At 43.7% G+C, this 27,459-nt stretch overlaps 1 protein-coding gene across 2 annotated transcripts in view; it reads left to right on the top strand.

The window, feature by feature from the left end:
- Positions 1–27,459, top strand: part of LOC106609978 (RING finger protein 24) — a 64,635-nt gene that overhangs the window by 22,987 nt on the left and 14,189 nt on the right. For both annotated transcript variants that reach the window (XM_045722648.2, XM_014209061.3), the window contains exons 2-4: positions 16,682–16,831; positions 24,258–24,300; positions 24,955–24,996. In XM_045722648.2, coding sequence (XP_045578604.2) covers positions 16,682–16,831; positions 24,258–24,300; positions 24,955–24,996 — 235 coding nt within the window. The remainder of the gene's footprint in view (positions 1–16,681; positions 16,832–24,257; positions 24,301–24,954; positions 24,997–27,459) is intronic.

Here is a 27,459-nt window from a genome sequence, read left to right as displayed (position 1 = left end):
TCCTTTTTGTTCGCGCGTTCAGTTCACTATTCCAAATGCAGAAGGCGTGCGCACTAAGTCCAAACGAAAAGTCAACGTTATATTACAGTTTGTAGAAACATGTCAAACGATGTATATAATCAATCTTTAGGATGTTTTATCAAAAATCTTCAGTAATATTCCAACCGGACAATTCCTTTGTCTTCAGAAAGGAAAGACTACAGAGCTCGTGCTCACTGCTGTGCCAGACACCTGATACAATCAGCTCTCATTCTCTCCCCATTCACAGTAGAAGCCTGAAACAACATTCTAAAGACTGTTGACATCTAGTGGAAGCCTTAGGAAGTGCAATACGATCCCATAGACACTGTATATTGGATAGGCAATCACTTGAAAAATGACAAACCTCAGATTTCCCACTTCCTGGTTGGATTTTTTTCTCAGGTTTTTGCCTGCCATATGAGTTCTGTTATACTCACAGACATCATTCAAACAGTTTTAGAAACTTCAGAGTGTTTTCTATCCAAATCTACTAATTATATGCATATTCCAGCTTTTGGGCCTGAGTAGCAGGCAGTTTACTCTGGGCTCGCTTTTCATCCGGACGTGAAAATACTGCCCCTTACCCCAGAGAAGTGAAATGTTTTGGCCCATCTGTTTTCTCTTTAGATGATTTGTGAGGGTCCTGTGGATTGGCTGCTGGTTGGTGGCTGCTGGGCAATGGCTGAGAGGCACTCCAGAGTGCTTTGAGTGTGTGTGCAAACAAGGCATGTTTCACTTCCTATGGTGCTTAGCCAAATACATTTGAATCGTTTGAGCATTCGTTTAGACTATATCCTTGAAACAAATCGGTTCAGTAACCCCATACTGACTAGATGCTCCCCATACTTTGCGGCGGCAGGTAGCCTAGTGGTTAGAGCGTTGGGCCAGTAACCGAAAGGTTGCTAGATCGAATCCCCGAGCTGACAGGGTAAGGATCTGTTGTTCTGCCCTTGAACAAGGCAGTTCAGCGATGAGAAGAAGTAGGAGCTAGGGAATTTTCAGGCCCTTTGTGTAGGATATTTTAGGTACTTTTCTGTGATGGGATCTGATGACTTTTAGGTGCTTCCTTTGAGGGCAGTGGTGTGCGAGCGGTAGATTCTTTAATTTATATGGTCAATAGTCCTGTCTCTCTGACTGTCAGTTCAATTGGCTTTGTTCTGGCACTGTGTGAGGCAAGAGAAGTGTACATTGGATTTTTCCCCTCAAAGTGGCCTGATTCAGTACAAACAAGGGAAATGTGAATAAAGGTTCACGTGAGGTCGCATGATCCCTGGAGTGAGTTTGTGAGTGTGTGTTTTATTTGTAGGCATTTGGGTGTTCCAGCCCCACAGAGTAGCTGGCTGTAGATCGTAGACTCCCTACCTGTCTGCCCCCGTTTCAGAGTTTCTGTCTGTCTGCCCCCGTTTCAGAGTTTCTGTCTGTCTGCCCCCGTTTCAGAGTTTCTGTCTGTCTGCCCCCGTTTCAGAGTTTCTGTCTGTCTGCCCCCGTTTCAGAGTTTCTGTCTGTCTGCCCCCGTTTCAGAGTTTCTGTCTGTCTGCCCCCGTTTCAGAGTTTCTGTCTGTCTGCCCCCGTTTCAGAGTTTCTGTCTGGCTGCCCCCGTTTCAGAGTTTCTGGCTGGCTGCCCCCATTTCAGAGTGTCTGTCCTGTCTGTCCCCATTTCAGAGTGTCTGTCCTGTCTGTCCTGTCTGTCTGTCTGTCTAGTGAATTACCTACCTGTCAGTGCTGAGAGGCACAGGCTCTGGACCAGTTACTCCACTTCCTCTGCTTCTTCGACCTCCTGCAAGGATGTGCTTAGAGACATGGAGACATCCTGCTGTATAGACCTAAATAGAAACCCCAGTGACGAAAGAAGAAAAAGTCTTTCAGAAAGCAGTCGGTGTCAGAATTGAAGAGATAGTCAGTGTCAGAATTTAAAAGGGATGTATTAGGACTCCCAATAGTGTATTTTCTTCTAATTTTTCTTGATCCATTCTATAGTGGGACAACATACAGCCCTGAGTGACACCTGAATCACGCCTTTGTGGATGTCGGTTGTTTACCGTGACAGGGTAGGGTTACCGGGATGACGGGGTGTACCCGGGACCATCTAGCTAAGCGTATCCTGATACTTTCCATTAGCAGGGGGTCGATGGTCGACAGCGGCCTGCAACACAACGAGGGGAGGAAGGGGTTCTGGGAGGGATTCTATAATTCACCTTGGACGTGATCCCAAGAGAGACGTTTTAAAATCCTCTTTTCCCTGCCCGTTCCCCAACCCCCCCCCCCCCCCCCCCCTTACCCCACTCTACTTCAACAGCAGCTAGGCTACTTTGCTGCTACGTTGACATTTAGGCCTAGACCTGCACTCCCAGATCTTACATTAATTGGATCAAAGCCGTGTCCTGTACGTCCTCTGTGTGTCAACACACGTGCTGTGAAAACGTAACTATTTAATCAACTTAACATCAAACATAAATCGTGCCTTACTGTAATAGGCTCGATGTTGGAGAATGTAGTGGTAAGTTGTCCACCATTTTGAGATGATAGCCAGGGGCAGAGGACAGTTTGTCAGGGACTGAAATGGTCTATGTGATTCAAGTCCTCTTGTAGCTAATCAAATCACATTTTATGTGTCACGTGCCGAATACAACAGGTGTAGACCTTACCGTGAAATGCTTACTTACAAGCCCTTAACCAACAATGCAGTTTTAAGAAAAAACCTGAAAAAAAGAGGTCAAAGTAACAAATAATTAAAGAGCAGCAGTAAAATAACAATAGCGAGGCTATATTGCAGGGGCTTTGGTTAGTCGAGTTAATTTAGGTAATATGTACATGTAGGTTGAGTTATTAAAGTGACTATGCATAAATAATAACGGAGTAGCAGCAGTGTAGAAGGGGGGGAGGGGGGGGGATGCAAATAGTCTTGGTAGCCATTTGATTAGATGTTCAGGAGTCTCGTGGCTTGGGGGTAGAAGCTGTTTAGAAGCCTCTTGGACCTAGACTTGGTGCTCCGGTACCGCTTGCTGTGCGGTAGCAGAGACAAACAGTCTATGACTTGGGTGACTGGAGTCGCTGACAATTTTATGGGCTTTCCTCTGACACCGCCTATTATATAGGTCCTGAATTTCAGGAAGCTTGGCCCCAGTGATCTACTGGGCCGTACACACTACCCTCTGTAGCACCTTACGGTCAGATGCCGAGCAGTTTCAATACCAGGCGCTGATGCAACCGGTCATGATGCTCTCGATGGTGCAGCTGTAGACATTTTTGAGAATCTGAGGACCCATGCCAAATGTCTTGGTGTGTTTGGACCATGATAGATTGTTGATGTGGACACCAAGGAACTTGAAACTCTCGACCCGCTCCACTACAGCCCCATTGATGTTAATGGGGGCCTGTCCAGCCCGCCTTTTCCTGTAATCCACAATCAGCTCCTTTGTCTTGCTCACATTGAGGGAGAGGTTGTTGTCCTGGCACCACACTGCCAGTTCTGACCTCCTCCCTATAGGCTGTCTCATTGTTGTCGGTGATCAGGCCTACCACTGTTGTCGTCAGCAAACTTAATGATGGTGTTTGGCCACGCAGTCGTGGGTGAACAGGGAGTACAGGAGGGGACTAAGTACACACCCCTGAGGGGCCCCAGTGTTGAGGATCAGCGTGGCAGACGTGTTGTTGCCTACCCTTACCACCTGGGGGTGGCCCGTTAGGAAGTCCAGGATCCAGTTGCAGAGGGAGGTGATTAGTCCCAGGCTCCTTAGCTTAGTGATGAGCTTCGTGGGTGCTATGGTGTTGAACACTGAGATGTAGTCAATGAATAGCATTCTCACATAAGTGTTCCTTTTGTCCAGGTGGGAAAGGGCAGTGTAGAGTGCAATAGAGATTGCATCATCTGTGGATCTGTTGGGGCGGTATGCGAATTGGAGTGGGTCTAGGGTATCCGGTAGGATGCTGTTGATGTGATCCATGACCAGCCTTTCAAAGCACTTCATGACTAACAATGTGAGTTCTACGGGGTGGTAATCATTTAGGCAGGTTACATTCGCTTCCTTGGGTACAGGAATGATTGTGGTCTGCTTGAAACATGTATGTATTACAGACTCAGTCAGAGAGATGTTGAGAATGTTGAGATGTCAGTGAAGACACTTGCCAGTTGGTCAGACCCTGCTTTGAGTACACGTCCTGGTAATCCATCTGGCCCTGCGACTTTGTGAATGTTGACCTGTTTAAAGGTCTTACTCACATCAGCTACCGAGAGCGTGATCACACAGTCATCCAGAACAGCTGGTGCTCTCGTGCATGTTTCAGTGTTGCTTGCCTCGACGCGAGCATAAAAGGTATTTAGCTCATCTGGTAGGCTCACATCACTGGGCAGCTCGCGTCTGGGTTTCCCTTTGTAGTCTGTAATAGTTTTCAAACCCTGCCACATCCGACGAGTGTCAGGGCCGGTGTAGTAGGATTCAATCTTAATCCTGTATTGACGCTTTGCATGTTTGATGGTTCGTCTGAGGGCATAGCGGGATTTCTTATAGGCGTCCGGATTAGTGTCCCGCTCCTTGAAAGCGGCTGCTGTAGCCTTTAGCTCGATGCGGATGTTGCCTGTAATCCATGGCGTCTGATTGGGAAATGTATGTACGGTCACTGTGGAGACGACTTCGTCAATGCACTTATTGATGAAGCCGATGACTGAGGTGGTATACTGCTCAATGCCATTGAATGAATCCCGGAACATATTCCAGTCTGTGCTAGCAAAAGTCCTGTAGCGTAGCATCTGCGTCATCTGACCACTTCCGTATTGAGCGAGTCACTGGTACTTCCTGCTTTAGTTTTTGGTCAGATTTGCCAAATGGAGGGCGGGGGAGAGCTTTGTATGCATCTCTGTGTGTGGAGTAAAGGAGGTCTACAGTTGTTTTTTTTCCCTCTGGTTGCACATGTGACATACTGGTAAAAATTTGGTTAAACTGATTAAAGTTTGCCTGCAATAAAGTCCCCGGCCACTAGGAGCGCCGCTTCTGGGTGAGCATTTTCTTGTTTGCTTATGGCCTTTATAGAGTTGGTTGAGTGTGGTCTTAGTGCCAGCATCGGTCTGTGGTGGTAAATAGACGGCTACGAGTAATATAGATAGTGCAGTCTACAGCTTCGCATAAGGTACTCTACCTCAGGCGAGCAATACCTCGAGACTTCTTTTAATATTGGACATCGCGCACCAGCTGTTATTGACAAAAAGACACACACCCACCCCTCGTCTTACCAGACGTAGCTTCTCTGTTCTGCCGGTGCATTGAAAATCCCTCCTGCTCTATATTATCCGTGTCGTCGTTTATTCACGACTCAGTGAAACATAAGATATTACTGTTCTTAATGTCCCGTTGGTAGGATAACCGTAGGTCATCAATTTTATTTTCCAATGATTGCATGTTAGCAAGTAGAATTGGATGGCAGTGGGAGTTTACTCGATCACCTAAGGATTCTCAAAAGGCAGCCCGATCTGCGTCCTCCTCTTTTTCTCTGTCTTCACACAAATGACGGGGATCTGGGCCTGTTCCCGGGAGAGCAGTATATCTTTCTCGTCGGACTCATTAAAGGAAAAAGCTTCTTCCAGTTCGTGGTGAGTCATCCCAGTTCTGATGTCCAGAAGTTATTTTAAGAGACTAGCAGTAACATTATGTACAAAATAAGTTACAAACAACGCAAAATAACTAACAAAATAGCATAATTGGTTACGGGCATGTAAAACGTCAGCCATCCTCTTCGGGCCGTCTTAACATTGTTTGGAGGGAGAGATTTCCACTGCCAGATCCAGCTAGAGCCACCACAGAACTAGTCACTGCAGGAAAAAAGGCAGTTAGGCTTTTTGTTTGTTTCTGTATCAAGTCAGAGTGACTTGTCCTCATACTGTGGCATATTTTGGAGGTTAAGATAGTATCTATGAAACTGAAATTAAATATGCCCTGTTACAGAAATAGAATGTCTTCTCTGTCCAAAGAATTTGGTATTTTATTAGGATCCCCGTTAGCTGTTGCGAAAGCAGCAGCTACTCTTCCTGTGGTCCACACAAAATATGACATAGTAAAGAACCATTTAATAGACAATAACATCAAGGACAGAACTCCATACTTTTTTTAAACGGCACACACTGCCTACATATCAATAAATATACACAATATCTACACAATATGTAGGTCAAATAGGGGAGAGGCGTTGTGCCAAGAGGTGTTCCTTTTTATCATTTTTTTGGTTTGGGCCATTCATTGCACCCAGACCAAGAACTACACTACTAAAGCAAGTTTGGGGGGTTGGAGGAGATGGTAGAAGATTGTGAAAAAAAGACAGTGTTGTTTAGGTTCCTCCCTTTACGGAGTAGATCCTCCCAGCTCCTTCTGAGGAATTCTGAGAATTTCCGCAATGCACAGATCTTAGACCTGCCAGCCAGCCTCCCTGACCCCTTTAGGCATCCTACATTAAGTAGTGAAAAGGTTAGCCCCCCCCCCCCCCTTAACTATGGAGCAACAGGCACAGGTCTCAGACCTGTCTGTTAGGCTGCCCTGTGGAAGTACTGCTGTAATAAGCCTGCTCACAGATCTCAGAACTGTCAACCTGCCTCCTTAGGCATCCTTCATTAGTAGTACAATAGTAATGTCTCCCTCAGCTGTGGATCAAGAAGCTGTTTAGATAAACCAGAATAGGGAGTCGTCTAATGAGGTCATATTGAGGTAAAATTTGCCTGTAGATGTAGATCTATAATCAGCTTACCAATTATACTAACCTAACCTCTGAGGGTTATATGTAAAAAATACCTTGGATCCGCACTTGAGGGCAGATGCATGGAAAGCTGTCAGAAGAGACTGGAAAAAACACCAGAGTGAGAGGACGGCAGGTTAGGTGAAACACTGCACTTAGCCTACTGTAGAATACCACAGACAGCTGGTGGGTCCTTAGAGCCTTCTGGGAGGGAAGGGTTAATCCTATACACCCCCCCCCCCAACTAGGTGGGAATTCCACGCCTTGACACAACAAAATTTAATGTGTTGAATACCACAGACAGCTGGTGGGTCCTTAGAGCCTTCTGGGAGGGAAGGGTTAATCCTATACACCCCCCCCCCCCCCCCCCCCCACACATGCACTACATACATACATACTTTTGTATATATAGTGTATACGTACAGTATGTGGACACCCCTTCAAATTAGTGGATTCGGCTATTTCAGCCACACATGTTAACAGGTGTATAAAAACGAGCACACAGCCATGCAATCTCCATAGACAAACATTGGCAGTAGAATTGCCTTACTGAAGAGCTCAGTGACTTTCAACGTGGCAGCATAATAGGATACCCCCTTTCCAACAAATCAGTTCAAATTTCTGCTCTGCCCCAGTCAACTGTAAGTGCTGTTATTGTGAAATGGAAACGTCTAGGAGCAACAACGGCTCAGTCGCAAAGTGGCAGGCCACCCATGCTCACAGAACGGGACCGCCGAGTGTTGAAGCGCGTAGCACGTAAAAATCGTCTGTCTTCGGTTACAACACTCACCACCGAGTTTCAAACTGCCTCTGGAAGCAACGTCAGCACAATAACTGTTCATCGGGAGCTTCATGAAATTGTTTTCCATGGCCGTGCAGCTACACACAAGCCTAATATCACCATGCGCAATGCCAATGGCGCAAATCTCGCCGCCATTGGAGCAGTGGAAACGCGTTCTGTGGAATCATGAATCAAGCTTCACCATCTGGCAGTCCAACAGATGAGTCTGGTTTGGCGGATGCTAGGAGAACGCCACCTGCCCAAATACATCGTCCAACTGTAAAGTTTAGTGGAGGAGGAATAATGGTCTAGGGCTGTTTTTCATGGTTCGGGCAAGGCCCCTTTAGTTCCATTGAAGGAATATTTTAACGCTACAGCATTCTAGATGATTCTGTGCTTCCAACTTTGTTGCAACAGTTTGGGAAAGGCCCTTTTCTGTTTCAGCATGTAACGAAGCGAGGTCCATACAGAAATGGTTTGTCAAGATTGGTGTGGAAGAACTTGACTGGCCTGCACAGAGCCCTGACCTCAACCCCATAAATTTGAACGCCGACTGCGGGCCTAATCGCCCAGCATCAGTGCTGACTTCACTAATGCTATTGTGGCTGAATGGAAGCAAGTCCCCAACGTATAGTGGAAAGCCTTCCCAGAAGAGTGGAGGCTGTTATAGTCGCAAAGGGGGGACAAACTCCATATTAATCCCCGTGATTTTGGAATGAGATGTTCGACGAGCATTCTTTTGGTCATGTAGTGTACAAACATACAGTGCAATCGGAAAATAATTCAGACCCCTTGACTTTTCCCACATTTTTGTTACGTGCAAATGTATAAAATATAAAAAAAAACATATCATATTTACATAAGTATTCAGACCCTTTACTCAATACTTTGTTGAAGCACTTTTGGCAGAGATTACAGCCTCAAGTCTTCTTGGGTATGACGCTACAAGCTTGGTAAACCTGTATTTGGGGAGTTTCTCCCATTCTTCTCTGCAGATCCTCTCAAGCTCTGTCAGGTTGCATGGGGAGCACAGCTATTTTCACGTCTCTCCAGAGATGTTCGGTCGGGTTCAAGTCCAGGCTCTGGCTGGGCCACTCAAGAATATTCAGAGACTTGTCTCGAAGCCACTCCTGCGTTGTCCTGGCTGTGTGCTTATGGTTGTCCTGTTGGAAGGTGAACCTTCGCCCCAGTCTGAGATCCTGAGCGCTCTGGAGAAGGTTTTCATCAAGGATCTCTCTATTTTGCTCCGTTCAGCTTTCTCTCGATCCTGACTAGTCTCCCAGTCCCTGCCACTGAAAAACATCCCCACAGCATGATGCTGCCACCACCATGCTTCACAGTAGAGATGGTGTCAGGTTTCCTCCAGATGTGACGCTTGGCATTCAGGCCAAGGAGTTCAATCTTGGTCTCATCAGACCAAATAATCGTGTTTCTCATGGTCTGAGAGTCCTTTAGTTGCCTTCTGGAAAATTCCAAGTGGTCTGTCATGTGCCTTTTACTGAGTTTCTTCCATCTGGCCACTCTACCATAAAGGCCTGATTGGTGGAGTGTTGCAGAGATGGTTGTCCTTCTGGACAGTTCTCCCATCTCCACAGAGGAACTCTGGAGCTCTGTCAGTGTGACCATCGGGTTCTTGGTCACCTCCCTGACCAAGGTTCTTCTCCCCTGAATGCTCAGTTTGGCCTGGAGGCCAGCTTTAGGAAGAGTCTTGGTGGTTCCAAACTTCTTCCCTTTAGTAATGGTGGAGGCCACTGTGTTCTTGGGGATCTTCAATGCTGCAGAGATATTTTAGTACCCTTCCCTAGATCTGTCCCTCAACACAATCCTGTCTCGGAGCTCTACGGACAATTCCTTCGACCTCATGGCTTGGTTTTTGCTCTGACATGCACTGTCAACTGTGGGACCTTGTATAGACAGGTGTGTGCCTTTCCAAATCATGTTCAATCAATTGAATTTACCACAGGTGGAGTCCAAGTTGTAGAAACATCTCAAGGATGATCAATGGAAACAGGATGCATCTGCCTCAATTTCGAGTGTCATAGCAAAGGGTCTGAATACTTGGATCTTTTTTAAATATATATTTTTTAAACATTTGCAGAAATGTGTAAACCTCTTTTCATTTTGTCATTATGGGCTATTGTGTGAAGATCTGTGAGGGGAAAAATGTAATTTAATACATTTTTTGAATAAGGCTGTAACATAACAAGATATGGATTAAAAGTCCATGGGTCTGCTTTCCGAAAGCACTGTATTTGCGCACACACACACACACGTAACCGCACACTACGTACATATACACACACATACTATAGGTCTTCTACATGCCCTTGAACTGTAAGGCCCCTCCCCTTAACACTTACATTGGACTGTATACACGGAATGGAATGTCTTAACCAGGGCCTAAAACAATCACCCGCCAGGTCAGGGCTCCACAGTGCGAGCATTTCACTTGCATTTGTGTATATAAATAGTGTAGCTGCAGTAGCTGTTTTAAAAGTATTTCTGCCGTTTTTGTTTCATAGCTGGTAAATTAATTTCACAAAGTCAAAGAACTACGAATCCTATCCCACCTTGCGCTGCTGAGTGAATGATATACATTTTTAAATGGGTCTAATTTACTTGAAACGAAAGTCTACTGAAGTGATACTTTGTCCATCTTTTCTTGGCTTTGGCTTTTCTTTACATTGTTTTGTTCACAAGCTAGGTTGTTTTTCAATGTTTGAGTTTCAACTGTTAGGGAAAAGAAGACAATGCGGTTACTAGCCAGACTCAATCTCTAGGCACAAACATGTTCTTGAGTCGCATTACCACGTTAACCTCCTGGCTCATGAACATTTTTGTCTCATCTGTGATCTTTTGGTAAAAAATGAAATTGGACAATATACCACATTACTTCTTACTAGTAATATGTTTGTTTTAGAAACATTACTAAGCATGTTCATCTTTTATTTGTGTTTTGTTGGTGTAATTTTAGGGAGATTTCTTTTTTTCTTTGCTGGTAAGAAATGAGTGGCTGGTAGATTTTATTTATTTATTTTTATCTACATGCCACAGTGGATGCTGGACCAAAAAGTACAGTTTAGGCCCTGGTCTGAACATATGGGTTTCATGTTACCCCAGAGTTTGTGTGTGCTTGTGTGTGTTTTGCCTCTGGAATGTGTAAGTCAAAGGGCCATGTGGACCCAGTGTGTTTGGGAGCCCCGCTAAGTGGCGATAACCGGGCTTTTTCCAGTCGTGGCCTTGTTTTGATAGAGAGGTTGGCGTGGAGCCACTGCATACTGGCAGAGCAGGGGGCAGATTCCAGCCTAACCGAGAGGGCAGCAGTGTTTATGACCACATACCAGCCTAGCAGCTAAGCTAGGGAGACTGAGGGTGTTAAATTGTGATGGTGTTATTACTACCGTTCGTGGTGTGTGGCAAGGGAAAAAGGAAAATGAACAAAGGCTGAGCTTTCTCATCTTCCCAGCGCTGCTGTTCTCAGAGTTCTAGATTTAAAGATTGGGTTCCGCTCAACAGTGGAAGACTTCACACTGTTTACTTCCAGAAGACACGCACTCATTAACCCACACGCACTCACCCGCGCGGTGCCTTCATAGTGTTGAGCGGAACCCAATCTTTAAATCTAGAACTCTGAGAACGGCAGCGCTGGGAAGATGAGAAAGCTCAGCCTTTGTTCATTTTCCTTTTTCCCTTGCCACACACACACCACGAATGGTAGTAATAACACCATCACAATTTAACACCCTCAGTGTTTAACCCCCTATGGTTTATTTTGTCTGTTGGCTTGGCTGTATAGGGAGGAGTAACTGTAAACTGTGTGTGTGTGTGTGTGTGTGTGTGTGTGTGTGTGTGTGTGTGTGTGTGTGTGTGTGTGTGTGTGTGTGTGTGTGTGTGTGTGTGTGTGTGTTAGGGTTGGGCGGTATCCAGATTTCCTACATTCTTATCGTTCCTGTGACATCCCGGGATATACGGTATTACCGGTAGTGCTCACAAGGGACACTGTTTTTTCACACGTAAAAAAAAGATGTCCCAAAAACATTATTTACCAGAATGCTAACAAATACTAAGGAATCCCCATAGTGGATGCTAGGTAAACGCTAACAAGCGCCTGCAAACATTTTCTACTAAGACCACTCATAAAGTCATGCAAGCATCTCAAAACACAGTTTGCAGCACGCACAAAACAAATATTTGACCGGAGGGATCTTAATCTAGGAGGGGATTGTCTCTGCTGCTGTCACCAAGAAGCTTGATCTTGCTAGCTAACATTAGCCATTTGGCAATAGCCAGCTGGAGTGAGTTGATTTGGTACATCTTAGATAGTTAACTTAATAGTTATATAATATATTGCTGGCAATCAGTTTTGAATTTCATACAAATGTAACTTGTTCATCTCACTAAAGTTGCGCTGCAGGAGTGACTCACCTCAAGAAGCTCCCGTTTTGATTGTTGTGCATCTTGGTAAACACACACACTTGACTGGCTCAAACAGCTGTTTTGGGAAACTAGTGCCAGTAAGCTTCATAATGAAAAATGATCTAACAGGCGAACTGATGAACACGATCTGCTTTGTCCATTTCCTAGTGCACCACTTGACTGTAGGTATTTATTTAAAATGTACAAATATTTAAATGTAAAAAAAAATATATATATATATATATATATATATATATATATATATATATATATATATATATATATATATATATATATATATATATATAAAACGTATTGGAATATCCATACCGAGGATTTTTCTAAATTCACGGGATACGGTATAAATGGTATACCACCCAACTTTTCATTCTTAGGCATGTCCAGTCATGTCCCTCTGTGGAGAATGGGAATTTTCAGTTGTAAACCACACAAACACGTTCTCACTCAGGAATTGTATTCTCTTCATTTTCTTCAGTAGTAGTAGGGTGTGTGTGTGGACACATTTCAATATACTTGTTAGTACCAAAATTCCACACAAGAATAGTAAACCAACTAAAACTGTGAGGACATTTTGCCGGTCCTCACTATTTTATGGTTGGTCATTAAGTTTAGGGTTAGGGAAAATAGGATTTTAAATGGGAATCAATTGTTGGACCCCAAAAAGTGTGTGTAAAAATGTTTATGGTGTATGTAAGCACCTGAGCTGAGACTGGGCTTCTACCACCACACTATCAGATTAGAGCAGCAATGTATGTTAAAAAAACAATATGAATTTACTAATTAACCCACTAATTAACTTGTCATTCTTGCAAATTAAAAGTGTTTGAGCTAGTAATGCATTTATTTAAATGAGCTATGATATAAGATGTGCGTGCGTGCACAACATTGGAATTCACCCCAACTTTTTGGGCTACCTGACCAAATTGAATACTTGACCAAAAGTATGTGCTTTGTGCACGGGGGAATTGTCATGCAGAAACAGGAAAGGGCCTTACCCAAACTGTTGCCACAAAGTTGGAAGCACAGAATTGTCTAAAATGTAATTGTGTGCTGTAGCATTGTAGGCCTAGCCCAAACCATGAAAAACAGCCACAGACCATTAATCCTCCTCCACCAAAGTTTACAGTTGGCACTATGCGTTCAGGCAGATAGCGTTCTCCTGGCAGCTGCCAAACCCAGATTTGTGTGTTGGACTGCCAGATGGTGAAGCGTGATTCATCATTCCAAAGAACGCGTTTCCATTGCTCCAATGGCGAGCTTTACACCACTCCAGCCGACTATTGGCATTGCGCGTGGTGACCTTTTGGCTGCTCGGCCATGGAAACCTATTTCAGGAAGCTCCTGACGAAGAGTTCTTACATTGCTTCCAGAGGCAGTTTGGAACTCAGTAGTGAGTGTTGCAACCGAGGACAGGCGATTTTTTTTTTTTTACACTCTTCGCGCTTCAGCACTCAGCGGTCTCGTTCTGTGAGCTTGTGTGCCCTACCACTTCGCGGCTGAGCCGTTGTTGCTCCACTTCCCAATAACAGTACTTTGAGTTGACCAGGGCAGTTCTAGCAGGGCAGAAATTTGACTAACTGACATGTTGGAAAGGTGACGGTGTCACATTGAAAGTCACTGAGCTCTTCAGTAAGGCCATTCTACTGACAATGTTTGTCTATGGAGATTGCATGGATGTGTGCTAGATTTTATACACTTGTCAGCAACGGGTGTGGCTAAAATAGGAGTCCACTAATTTGAAGGGGTGTCCACATAATTTTGTGTGTGTGTGTATAAATGTGAGTTGCAGCTCTGTCATTTGCATGGAAAGCAAGTCTAAGAATCGGTATGTGCGCTATTTCTATGCTTCCCATTATTTTTGTTTGCGTCTTTTTGATTTTGTACGTTAGCTTCAAACAACTGAAAATACAATATTTTTGTTTACTGAAAAGATATTTCACAGCGATTTTAGATGGTACAATGATTCTCTACACCCCTCAAACTCTTAGGGACCAAGTGGCGCAGCGGTCTAAGGCACTGCATCGAAGTGCTAGAGGCGTCACTCTGTCCCTAACACGGAACCCAAACTGGCTGCGTGCTTGCCCCATCGTGCATAAATTTATTTTGTCCCCCCACACCAAACGCAATCACGACACGCAGGTTAAAATATCAAAACAAACTCTGAACCAATTATATTAATTTGGGGACAGGTTAAAAAGCATTAAACATTTATGGCAATTTAGCTAGCTAGCTAGCTTGCACTTGCTAGCTAATTTGTCCTATTTAGCTAGCTTGCTGTTGCTAGCTCATTTGTCCTGGGATATAAACATTGAGTTTTTATTTTACCTGAAATGCCCACGGTCCTCTACTCCGCCAATTAATCCACACACAAAACGGTCAACTGAATCGTTTCTAGTCATCTCTCTTCCTTCCAGGCTTTTTCTTCTCTTGACTCTATTTTGCGATTGGCAACTTTCATAAATTAGGTGCATTACCGCCACTGACCTCGTTCGTCTTTCAGTCACCCACATGGGTATAACCAATGAGGAGATGACACGTGGGTACCTGCTTCTATAAACCAATGAGGAGATGGGAGAGGCAGGTCTTGCAGCACGATCTGCGTCAGAAATGGAACTGATTTCTCTTTTAGCCCTTTGCTACCCAGATGCTAATTGGCACGCGTGAGCAGTGTGGGTGCAATAATTGAATAACATAGATTTCAAAATGTATTTTGCAACGCTCGCGCACACGACGCGAGTGGTGTGGTCAACCTGTAAGAGTTTGAGGGGTGTAGAGAATCATTGGACCATCTAAATTGCTGTGAAATCTCTTTTGTCTGGTGCAGCGGTCTAAGGCACTGCATCACCTTGCTAGAGGCGTCACTACAGACCCGGGTTCGATCCCGGGCTGGATCACAACCGGCCGTGATCGGGAGCCCCATAGGGCGGCACACAATTGGCCCAGCGTCGTCCGGGTTAGGGGAGGGTTTGACCGGTGTAGGCCTTCACTGTAAATAAGAATTTGTTCTTAACTAACTTTCCTAGTTAAATACAAAGGGGGGGGGGGAAAACTCTGGACCTCCATAGCCAGTTCCACTGCATTTTTTTTCCATTGTTCCCCTCTAATCAGGACCTAATTTAGACCTGGGACACCAGATGGGTGCAATTATTTATCAGGTAGAACATAAAACCAGCAGGCTCCGGACCTTGTAGGATAAGAGTCAAAATACCCCTGCTCTACGCTTTTTGTTTTGTCACATAAATTAGGTGAACTATTAGAATTTTAGCAACCAGGAAATTGCGGCGCGATTTCTACGTATTGCACCTTTTATTTTGTATTTTTTTGTATTTTTTTTTTTTAATCGAGTAGTTTTGACAAGTTTTACAGCGTGAGCTTATCTTCATTGTCCCGCTTCGACATGCAGTGCTGTTATGAAATTAACAACTTTAACCCTACCCTTTATAACAATCACCATATTTACTGATTGTTTAAAGCAAAACTATTGCTGATGATGATCATGAACAATAATATCTAATGTAAGCCCCGATCAGCGGGTATAGCCAGATGAGTTGTCTCCGGTAGCTTACTTTTATTCAGGTAAAATACAATTTTCAACAGCGCATTTGTCAACAATAACCAAGCAAATTACATTGGTTGTCATTTTACTAATAAAGCCGACTATTGCGCTAGCCATTTTACAAGCATTCGAATGCTGAACATGCCGCACAGATGTGCAAGATCAGGAATAGGCCTACCTAACAGTGCACAGTTTGACTAAAGCTACTGATATTGCCTTGGGTTGTTTGGCCGGCAAAAGGACTTTTAGATCAATGACCGTCAAAGGAGTTACAGGCTAGTTCAACACTGAAGGAGAGGAAACGGACACACGTTCTCACAAAATATGCTACTGTCGGTATTTTCGGGAGGTAGAAAGAAATGAATATGAGCAACAACAACAAAATGTGAACCGGCAATTCGTAACATTTGAATCGTTTTTTTCTGACCAATGCATGCTACGTTTGGATCGATCTGGGCTCTCGTGGATCGATGCACGTGTATCTTAATCATTTGAACCGGGGACCAATGCGTAATTGTTACATCCCTTATAGGCCTACATGTTTTTTTTTTGTGTCTAGTTTTCTGAGCGTTCTGTCAAGGACGTTATTTAGATGGGTAATGTAGGCTATATGTATGTCAAATCTATGTAAACAAATAAGTACATAAACAAAGGGAAACCTGCTGCTTAATCCCAGTGGTAGCCTAAAGCTACAATAACAATCTAGGCATATATTCCATAGTCTAGAGCCGTAGGAACAGACACAAGAAGTAGGCACAGATTTTCATGGGGACCAATGTTCCCAGGCCACTGTGTGGGTAGCTTGCAATACAAGGCTCACAAGGCTCAAACTATATTATTGGACAGATTTGCTCACTGATTTAACAACCCCAATTTAGGCTAATATATGTTGCCACTGGCTGTTATGCAGACACCCGTAAGAGTCAGACTGAATCAAATGTTTTGCATGTGACATTACGCAACTAACAAATTGATATGATCGTGGTGGCCTATTGTCGTCATTTCTCACTATACCTATTGTCATTATGTGGCAGGCTGGAAGCCATATCAAAGCTTTCTGCTGGCTATGAGAAATTGTCCAGCACTCTCTCAGCCCTGTAGTCACATACAGTCCTGCGGTCAATCTATCACTTCATCACACCCCCTAATCCATCTCTCTCTCGTTGCAGGATATCCATGAGCTCCGATTTCCAGCACTACAGTTTCAGGATGCCTAATATCGGGTTCCAGAACCTTCCCCTCAACATCTACATTGTGGTGTTTGGGACCGCCATCTTTGTCTTCATCCTCAGCCTTCTCTTCTGCTGCTACTTGATAAGGTATGATCGCCACTGCTACGTCCTAGTTGATGTAGACTAGTTCCTAATTTCTATAGTCTCCTTTGGAAATCTTGATTTGTGTTTAGGTTTCCTTGCCACCGGAGCCAGACAGTGTAGATTCTTACAGTCTAGAGTTATTACATTTGTTTGTGACCCCATATTTGACCCCATTCATTTAAGATTTAAAAAAAAAAATTGAAATCAGCAATACTTTTTTGTTGTTGACATCAACAAAGCCTCACTTCAACGTTTACGGTGGCCATTTTCTTTATGCTAGCACACTGAAGTGTTCGTCCAATAAACCACAGATTCTTCAAAGCTGATTGACGTAGGCTAAATCCATTGCCTTGAGAATGACTTGGCATGCAATTATGAGACGGCAGTGTTTTTGATCTCAACCCCAGTGGTCAAGTAAATTACTTTGTTTATTCCATTTGAGATGCAGCATTTTCACTGTAACCACACTGGTTATTGATAAATTCATACCACTGAGTTAGATGTTAAATCCATCCAGACTGCAAGTGAATTCAGTCATACACTAAAAAGGCATTGCTCGGGTGTCATTACTCTGCCAATACTTTGGCACCGGTCTTATGTTGGATTCCATTCGAGTGTCGTACTCAAGCCCCCCCCCCCGTTTCGCCTCCCAGGATGGTATGTCCCACCATGTGATGGTCTGCTCTGTTTACAGCAACACCGTGCGTCCCAAATGGCACCCTATTCCCTACATAGTGCAATACTTTTGTCCAGAGCCCCATAGAGGCTGCCTATGAACGTGGTTCAGGCTTTCTCCAAAACACGAGTAGCCTAGCCGTGCTGTTTTACAAGAACTCAGTGTACTAGAGGGACTGTTTGTGTCCTTCAGTCCAAGCAGTGCACATTTCTCTCTCTGCTGTAGTTTGTGGAACTAGGGGGGACCACATAATTCCCCTATAAAAGCGGGTGATGCTTTTAATACAGCTTTAAGCCAGTATAACGTGAGAACAGAAGGATAAACAGCATGAGAGAGGAGAGGAACACAGACAGATGGTACAGCTCGGGAGAGAAGGAAACTTTTTTTCATCCTTCTCTCCACCATGTCAGTGACAATATGACCCAAATGGCACCCTATTCCCAATATAGGACACTACTTTTGACCAAAGCCCTATTGGCACTGGTCAAAAATAGTGCACTATATATGGGATTGGGAGTAATTTAGGAAGCAGCCGCAGGCTTTTCACCATTCACACTAGTTTACTTTGAAGACCTGCTTTGAGCACGGGTAGAAACAGAGAGTTAGCCGAAACGAAGAACATTTAGGATACTTTAAAACGAGCGAAGGTGCTCATGGTGTAGGATTTGCTAAACTGTGTTGCCAGCCTGCTATCATCAGATGTGATGATGAGACTAGAAAGTGTGCATTTTCAGGCTCCCAGCATGCAACACTCAGCGGGGGTACCAGGCAATCCGGTAGTTCATCAGCTGCATATACAAAAAATGTTTTGCTTGTATCGTGTCCGCAGCAAATAAGGCTGGATTTGAATCTGAAGTGTAAGCGCTGTTACCTAATGTGTTCAGGCAACAGGGTTTTGAACTCAAACTATGACCTAGCCTAAACTTTGCGGCTCCGAACAAAGCTTCCAAGGCTTTACAACCAACCAACGATATGTAATGCACTAACGAACTGCAGCAGTGTTTTTAAAGTAGTTGAGTGCATAGATGGACAGAAAAGCGTCAGGTCTGTCTTACGCTTAATGAATGCCTTAAGTAACTGAAGCGAGGCTCGTGTTAGTCCAATTATTAGCCAAACGGTCAAATTATTACAGTCTGCTTCGGTCTTTTAACAAACCAAAATCCACTTTAGTTTGTCAACAGCTCAGTAAATGCATGTTATCCAAGACAGGTCAATCTTATTTGCTGTCATTAGGCCTAAACAACTCCTTTCTTGGTGGTCTGGATTTAATGAAACTGTATGGCACATTGGGTCTAAATTCAATTTGGGTTGTTTTAATTTATTTTGGTGTGTGTTATCATGTTCTTTTCAAATTAACCGTTTTTCATAAAGGCTTATAAAAAAAAAAAAGATTCAACAGCACAGTTTCGGAGAAGGTATCGCTGACTTGATCATCTGAACTGGAAAAAATCCCACCAAAAAAATGATATCCAGGCTTGTTCTCCCCTGCTGAAACATTTATTCAAAGCTGCATAATCACGACCACCTTGAAGATGCTTGTGTCGTGCTTCTCATGTTGAGTCCTTAGGCATCCTCTCTTCTCTTAGATGGAAATCCAAGGGCATCTGTATAGATGTTGGTATAAATCCAGCACCGTTTATGCATGCTTCCAATTGGCATCTTATTCACTATATAATGCATTACTTTTGACCAGGGCCCATAGGGCTCTTAGCTCTGAGTGGTTAACCAGCGCTCGACATGGCTGAACCTTGGACAACTAAATTAGTATTATCTTCTTAAAGAATGGCCCCTTCCCTTCAGCACATTTGAAGTCCCAGACCTGGCTGTATTATATTGCTTAGCAATAAGATTTTTTTTACTGGAGATCTTATTGGCCCTCCACTTTAGCCCCTCTGGTCTAATCATGGTGGTCATTGGCCAATAACGTTGGAACTCTGTAGCATTTCTTACCTAAAGCAGCGAGAAGCAGCGTGTCTCAACCCAAATTCACCCTGCCCTGTAGCTAACCCAGCGGGGGGGAGATGGTAAGTGTGTTTCTGCTTTTGTTTCAATGTTTTGCCCCCTTCAAGACAAACTATGAAATTGATGCAGTGTCATGATCAAATTCAGGGAGGAAAAAGAAAAGGGAAAAAAAGGTGGACTGATTTACCAATTAATTTATATAAAAATGAAAGATGGTGGCTTTGTCCCAAATGGCACCCTATTCCCTATATAGTGCACTACTTTTGAGCAGGGCCCTGGTCAAAAGTAATGCACTGTGTAGGGAATAGGATGCCATTTGGGACGTTAACAGTTTTTACTCTGAAAGGCTTCTAAAGATGCAGTCTCCCTTTCTAACACCTGTGGCCCCCATGGTTCCCTAAATCACAATAACCACCCAGCCAACCACACCCACACACACCACAAAACGACAAGGCCTCACTGGATAGGCTACATTTCCCATTTATATTAACACAGAAACAGTTTGATTAGCCTTGACCAAGTTTCATTTCCTTTAGAGACAGATGGATGAAACACTGAGCCCGGTCTTAACTTTAGCCCCCTTCACATCATACCAAGGCTCCAGTGTGAAGTTTCCCCTAGATGCAGATCTAGGATCAGCTTCCCCCAATCCTAACCTTAACCATTAGTGGGGGAAAATGCAAAACTGACCCATAGACGCTCATCTTGCGTCAACTTCACCCTACTCCTCACACCCAGTCCACAGATGACCCTCTAAAAGCTGGACAAATACGGGACAAGGAGAGGGGAACGAGGCCAGTCGGGCTCTGGAGCGGACGTGCGAGCGCTCGCTCTCGCGGTGTGGCCCAAGCAAACACAGCTCGGACAGCTTGACGTGAGGCTGAACGTCACAGCTAGACTCTACTCCCTCCTCTTGGTCAGTCCCGAAGTCCACACACATACGTGAAATAAGCCTGTGGGCTGGCGACATACACATGCATACATGCATACATACATACACACACAGCAGTGTTTATCTTGCCCATTTCTGTTTTAGAAGTCAGTTACATTATTTTTGTATAGGAGTCCATGGAAAGATCACATTCTTAAGCACCACGTGGCCCTTCTGTGGGCCCTTGTACTAAATGCTAGCGAAACTTTAACCTCGCCCCCCCTCACTACCATGCTAACAGGGCCACTCATCAAATCACCCCCTGCCCCTCACCTTTGACAACCCCTCACCTCTGACCTCTGCCCCTTGCCCAATGGGAGTCTCTGCACCTTTACCCGCTGCTCTCTTTCAGAAGGTGTCAGTCTCTCTCCTAGAACTGTGCTGCTGTGTGTTACAGATCCCTCAGCCTCTCGCTCTGCTCCGAGAGGTTAAGGTTACTAGTAACGGAGGTAAATCTTCAACACCTATGTATCTCTTTCTCTTTTTCTCCCTCTTTTTTTAATACACTGAGTGTACAAAACATTAGGAACACCTCCCTAATATTGAGTTGCACCCCCTTTTGCCCTCAGAACAGCCTCAATTCGTTGGGGCATGGACTACATGGTGTCAAGCGTTCCACAGGGATGCTGGCCCATGTTGACTCCAATGCTTCCTTAAGTTGTGTCAAGTTGGCTGGATGTCCTTTGGGCGGTGGACCATTCTTGATAGACACGGGAAACTGTTGAGTGTGAAAAACCCAGCAGTGTTGCAGTTCTTGACACCCTCAAACTGGTGCGCCTGGCACCTACTACCAAACCCTGTTCAAAGGCACTTAAATCTTTTGTCTTGCCCAGTCACCTTTTTGATTGGCACACACACACACACACACACAATCCATGTGTGGGATCACAGCTTTTACTTGGATTCACCTGATCAGTCTGTCATGGAAAGAGCAGGTGTTCCTAATGTTTTGTACACTCTGTGTATATCCCTCCTACTACTGTCTTTCGATTCTGTTTTTCATTGAACATGTTTTATTTTTGTCCATTGATTTGTGTTAAAGTGAATGGCTGGTGTCTGATAATACAAACCTACCACTGGTGTTATCTATGATGTTCCTTTTTACTTCAGGTGATGGGAAAATGTGTAAACGGGAGTTACCAAAATAGCTTATAAATGTCTGTTAATATCCAAGCTAGTGTCATGTTAATGTACTACATATATTGACTGTTCATAGTAAAAATGTTCACAGGGGTGTGTGTGTGTGTGTACTCACTGTTTTCATAATATTTGTGGATCTATTTAGATTGTTTTGTGCTTGTCAGCTAGGCCTATCTAATGGCTGACTTCAAGTTAGGTGTCATTTTCCATTCACGACACACATGCGCACACACACACTTTTTTCAAAGGGTTATTTATCTTAAGAATGTGGACTTGAACTTCCTTCCCTATGCTTGGCTGCCTCTCTCTTGAGTTGACCTAAATCCTCCTCTCCCATTTTGTTAACATTATCAAGCCCTCTTAAAGGGCTTTAGCTGCCCCACTAAAGATAAAGGTTAATGTGCCCAGTCGTTTCCTTTCCTTGTAAACTATCCCCTTGATCACTGATCTAAGAGGACTTTAAAGGTGAAAACAAAATGTCCGAGCCCTATCCAGTCCTATCACCCATCGTCGCTTGTTGAAGGTCCAGGCTGCGTCACATCCGGCCGTGATTGGGAGTCCCATAGGGTGGCGCACAATTGGCTAAGCGGCATCCAGGTTTGGCCGGTGTAGGCCATCATTGTAAATAAGAATTTGATCTTAACGGACTTGCCTAGTTAAATACATTTTTTTTTTTAAAAGGTCAAGGGACGAAGATCAAGAAAGGAAGCTGTTTAGTTTTAAGTAAAGCTCCCATTTCTCCCCTACAAATGACCCATCAGTCTCTCCTATCTAGCCTAGTCAGCAGTAACGAAGGCTAGTACGATAAAGTCAGGAGCTCTGGTTAGCTAGGCGCTCTCACGTGGAAAGCATCCCTGCTGCATTCAAACGAATGATGGTGATAAAACCATGTGTTCTGCTGGCAGAAACTGTCCGTGGGGGTGTTGAAGAGTTACTAATGTAACAGAGATGAATGGTTTAAAGAAGATGTATCCTAGGCTATAACCACCTCAACCACCTTTTTAACGCTTTAGAGATAAAGTATTAGTCTCTTGACCTGGCGGACATTTTGTCTAAGCAGTCCAGTCCGGACCAGACCATTCATCATTCAGTACTGGGGTAGGCCCACATTAAATTTTGTTGTGTCAAGGCGTGGAATTCCCACCTAGTTGTGGCAGAGGAGCTGTAACACAGTGCGACTGCTGACCAGTGCTGCGTCAAAGTCGTCACAAGGTCGTCCGGGTGAGGTTGGAGTGGGATTGCGTTTGGTACTGATGGGTGGGAAGTAGGTTATGTTTTGGTTTGGTGGGGGAGGTGTATAACCGTGTCATCAGGGTCAGAAGCAGCCAAAGCAATTGGGGTTCAATGTCACAGGTGCACAGCTGTGAGATGGGTGTTATATCACATGGTATGTGTCCCAAATGACACCCTATTTCCTATATAGTGCACTACTTTGGACAAGAGCACGTAGGGAATAGGGTGCCATTTGGGATACAGACATTACGAAATAAAATGGGTCTGTGGGCAGAACGGGTGCCCTGCCCAACCTCGGGGTCATTCCATTATTGACCATAAGATAGCAGATCCAATCCTTTTTCGAAAGCCATTTTGAAATGCCAAGTGGAACCACTTACGATGACAGACAGAATTTACTGTGTGTGTGTGTATAAAGGCTTCATAGGGAAAGGCCTGGATTCAATTCAGTGGTTATTACAATGACCGTAGCTTTTATCTTCCATCAACTCATCTGGATTGATTTATGACTTCATAACTAAAGATTAAAAAAAACAAAAACGGAAGGTTAAGATTGAATCCAGGCTGCCATAGTCAAGATATTGTACAGGGGTGAGTTTCCTGAACGTTTCGTAGCACTAAAATCATTTTTAATCCAATGTAGGCTAGTTCAAAACTGCAGCACTGTCATCAATGTCTGTTTCTACCAGGGGTGGAAAAAGTACCCAATTGTCATACTTGAGTAAAAGTAAAGATACCTTAAAAGAAAAGGACTCAAGTGAAAGTCACCCTACTTGAGTAAAAGTCTAAAAGTATTTGTTTTTAAATATACTTGATACTTAAGTATCAAAAGTAAACGTGTAAATCATTTCAAATTCCTTATATTAAGCAAACTAGGCGGCACAATTTTCTTTTCTTTTTTATTTACGGATAGCCGGGGCACACTTCAGTCAGACATAATTTACAAACAAAGTATTTGTGTTTAGTGAGTCTGACAGATCAGAGGCAGTAAGGATGACCAGGGATGTTCTCTTGATAAGTGCGTGAATTAGACCATTTTCCTGTTCTGCTAAGCATTTGAATTGTAACGAGTACTTTTGGGTGTCAGGGAAAATGTAAGGAGTAAAAAGTACACTATTTTTTTTAGGAATGTAGTGGAGTAAAAGTAAGTTGTCAAAAATATAAATAGTAAAGGTACAGATACCCCCAAAAAACGACTTAAGTAGTACTTTAAAGTATTTTTACTTAAGGACTTTACACCACTGGTTTCTACAGCGTCTAAACAGTTGAATTTGGCTTGCTTTTATTTCAGTGCTGGAGATTTGAATGGAAATTGTTAAATCAGCCATGCTTTTCTGCCCTGAATGCTCTCTATCTATGCAGTTGCTCACTTTCTGTTCCAGGGTCTATTGACTTGTCACTGAATGTACAGTGAGTGCAACTGGCGAGTTGTAGCGGCTCCTTTACTAATTGAAGAGATGCTGTGTTTCTCTGCGTTGTCCCTGCAGGTTAAGGCACCAGGCGCACAAGGAGCTGTATGCATACAAACAAGTAAGAGACCCGTCGTCTACACACACACACACGTGCGCACACACAAAATACTATGAACATGGTTTATGTTTCTCAGTATGTCACTGTAGTCTATAAATCCTCTGTTGCTGAAGATGCACATTATATAATACACACCCATAATATACATACTATAGAAGGCAACAGCGTTGGATGGTGGTTTATTTTGGGCTACATTCAGTGTAAGTGAGGGACTCGCCCTTTATCAAATGTACGGCCAGTTTTAGCCAGCCAGGCCTGGTCAGCAGGGCGGTTGTGACTAGCTAACCCGTACCCTTTTCCTAACCTTAACCTAAGTCTCCTAACATGCCACGTCAATGATCCTAACCTGCTGCGTAAATTCTCCTAACCTGCTACGAAAAAGTAACTTCCGGTCGTAGCTGTACTCCGTCCTGTCAGAACACATTTCCAGATGCTCTGCGTGAAATTGCAGCAGAACGCATTGATTTTTGTTGATGCGCCTTTGATCCCTTGAAGTGAGTGGTGAGGGCTTGAGCCTGAGCCACACAGGACTGTAACTGAACTGAACTCTACTGTCCATTCATAAGTTACCATTCTTCTGGATGTTTCCTTTGAGGAAAAAGTGTGTTTATGTTGTCAGTTCTAATTGTATGCCTTTGTTTTATTTCCACTCAGGTTATACAGAAGGAAAAGGTCAAAGAGCTAAACTTGCATGAGGTAAGAGCTTACGTTTTTTTCTTGTTCTTTTTGTTTTGATACTGTATCTCATGGTTACATGGGCTTTGAGTTGATATTGTTTAGCATTGCACCAAGTGTTGAAACTTTTATTGGACCGGACAGGGACATTCTGTAATACAACTGACAAGCTTAGCTGATGTACTTCCCTAATGTAACCTATCAGTAACTGTGTTTGGTCGTTGTACTGAACTTTAGTTCTCTCGAACGCAACATTTCAGACAGGAAACGCCATGTATAAGTTTAACCATTATTTATAAAAATGTTGCAATAAGTTAGGCTCTGCTCCTTCGAGGTAACACAAACCCTATCTCACTGCCAGAGAGTGCATCATGTTAAAGCTGTAATATGTAACTTTTTGGGCAACTCTGACCAAATTCACATAGAAATAGGAGTTATAGATCTGTCACTCATTGAAAGCAAGTCTAAGAAGCCGTAGATATGTTCTATGTGAGCTATTTATGCTTCCCGTTCTTAAGTTTAGTTTTTGCGTCTTTTACTTTCGGTTTTGTACACCAGCTGAAAATAAATGTTTTTGGTTATGGGAAATCTATTTCACAGTGATTCAGATGGTACAATGATTCTCTACACTATACTTGCTTGTTTTGTCACACAAACTGAAATTAGGCAAACTATTCAAATTTTTGCAACCAGGATATGGCGGAGCGATTTTTGCATAGTGCACCTTTTTTTAAGATCCTAATAATTATAGGCAGTGAACAACAAAAATGCAACCGCAAACGATCGAGTAACCAACAGCAGTAGAATCAGAAGAGAATGTGAGTAAAACTGATCAGCTTAAATATACCACCATATTCAGGTAGGAAGTGTTTGTGGAATATGATTGGTGCGACGTCAGCTGATGCATATACTCTGGTTTCCTGTCTGAACCGGCTGTGCTTGATAAACTGTAAAGTCGCCATTGGTCTGGTATTTACATTGATTGTTTTGTTGTTTACTGCTGTGTTACTGTAGATGGGTCCCATGACATACATTTAGGCTACTTATTGATTTAGAAACGTGTGATATTGATGAACCAGATTTATCAATGTCGTCTGAAGCGAACTGGTTGTTCAGTAGCCACAACCTCCCTTAGGTTTCTCTTGAAAAAATTGATTTGTATCTCAACTAGACTAACCTGGTTAAATCCCAAAAGTATATTAAATAACATTTTGTTTAAATAGCGAGGGAACCCAGTTATGCAAAGTGGACCTGTCGAGAGCGATTTAGTTCAGCAGACTGTCGTTGTCTCTATCATGTTTAGGGTATCCATGTCAGAAGAGGCACATTGTGTGTGTGTGTGTGTGTGTGCGTGTGCATCCTGTCCTCTCTCATTATGCATGTCTGTACTGTCTCCGGAGCTTGTTACAGTCCATCTGTTGCGTCGGACAATGTGTTTAGAGGTCCTGTCAGCCCAGCTGTACAGCTAGCAGCGTTAGCCCCTTTTCCACAGATCCCATCCATAGCCTCAGCCCTGGCCCCTGTTAAACTGGGTCTAAGTGGCCCTACTAACCTCTCGCTAGCCCCTGCTACTCCCTTTAGCACGTTCATGCTAATGAAAAGGCTAGCGCTGGCACCCGTGTGTAAGGAGCGAAAGCGCTACGTCGCTAACCGACCGGCTCACCGGCAGGGCAGGAATTTCCCACAGTGCAGAGCTCTAGTTATGTAGCCATTATTGAGTCATTCTATGTCATTAAGTGAGAGTGTGTGTGTGTGTGTGTGATTGTTGGACAGCCAAGTTGTTATGTATTGCTGAAAAACAATAACGCTCACCAACGCTGGCCGGGGGAATGACCCATTTTATTGAGAGGGCCCTGTCCAAATGAAAATTTTTGGAAAAAGTGTATAGGTTGCGCCTCTTGCAGCTGTATACATCTAATCTCCATTTGACACAGAGCATGGCTACAACAGCTGTGAATAATACATTCATTGTATCCAGATGTAAATACACATAGGTCTACACACTTGCGCACACACAGCGGCACATCACGTCGTGTCCTTGGCTGTGTATGATGGACGGGGGGGTTGGATTGTGTGAGGATGCGCAGCAGCTCAATATTGTGGCAGTTCAGTTTTACAGTGTCCTTGATAGTACTCAGCCAACGGGCATAACACCCTGTCAGATAGTGTTGCTGTGACGTTGCACTGTATAGCCGCAGCAATGTACCATTCAAAGAATATTGGGGGAACATTATAAGCCAGTCTCTAACATTCAAAGAACATTTAAGGAACATTGTATGCCTAAACCTTGTGACAAAGAAGGATGATCAAAATGTAGGACTATTATATGTGGCTGTTGCGCTGACGAGTGTTGACATTATCAAGCTTCGGCTTTGACTTTGGCTTCAATAAGCTCTCAGCTCAGTTTGACTTGCCGTATTTTCACATGCGATCCTTCCCATAGCAAACAGAGGCCTACTTTTTTGAATTAATCAGCCGTTATCG

The sequence above is a fragment of the Salmo salar genome, chromosome 08 (genome assembly GCF_965601325.2).
Source record: "Salmo salar chromosome 08, fSalSal1, whole genome shotgun sequence".
NCBI classification, from domain to species: Eukaryota; Metazoa; Chordata; class Actinopteri; order Salmoniformes; family Salmonidae; genus Salmo; species Salmo salar.
This window is presented reverse-complemented; position numbering and strand designations above follow the sequence as displayed.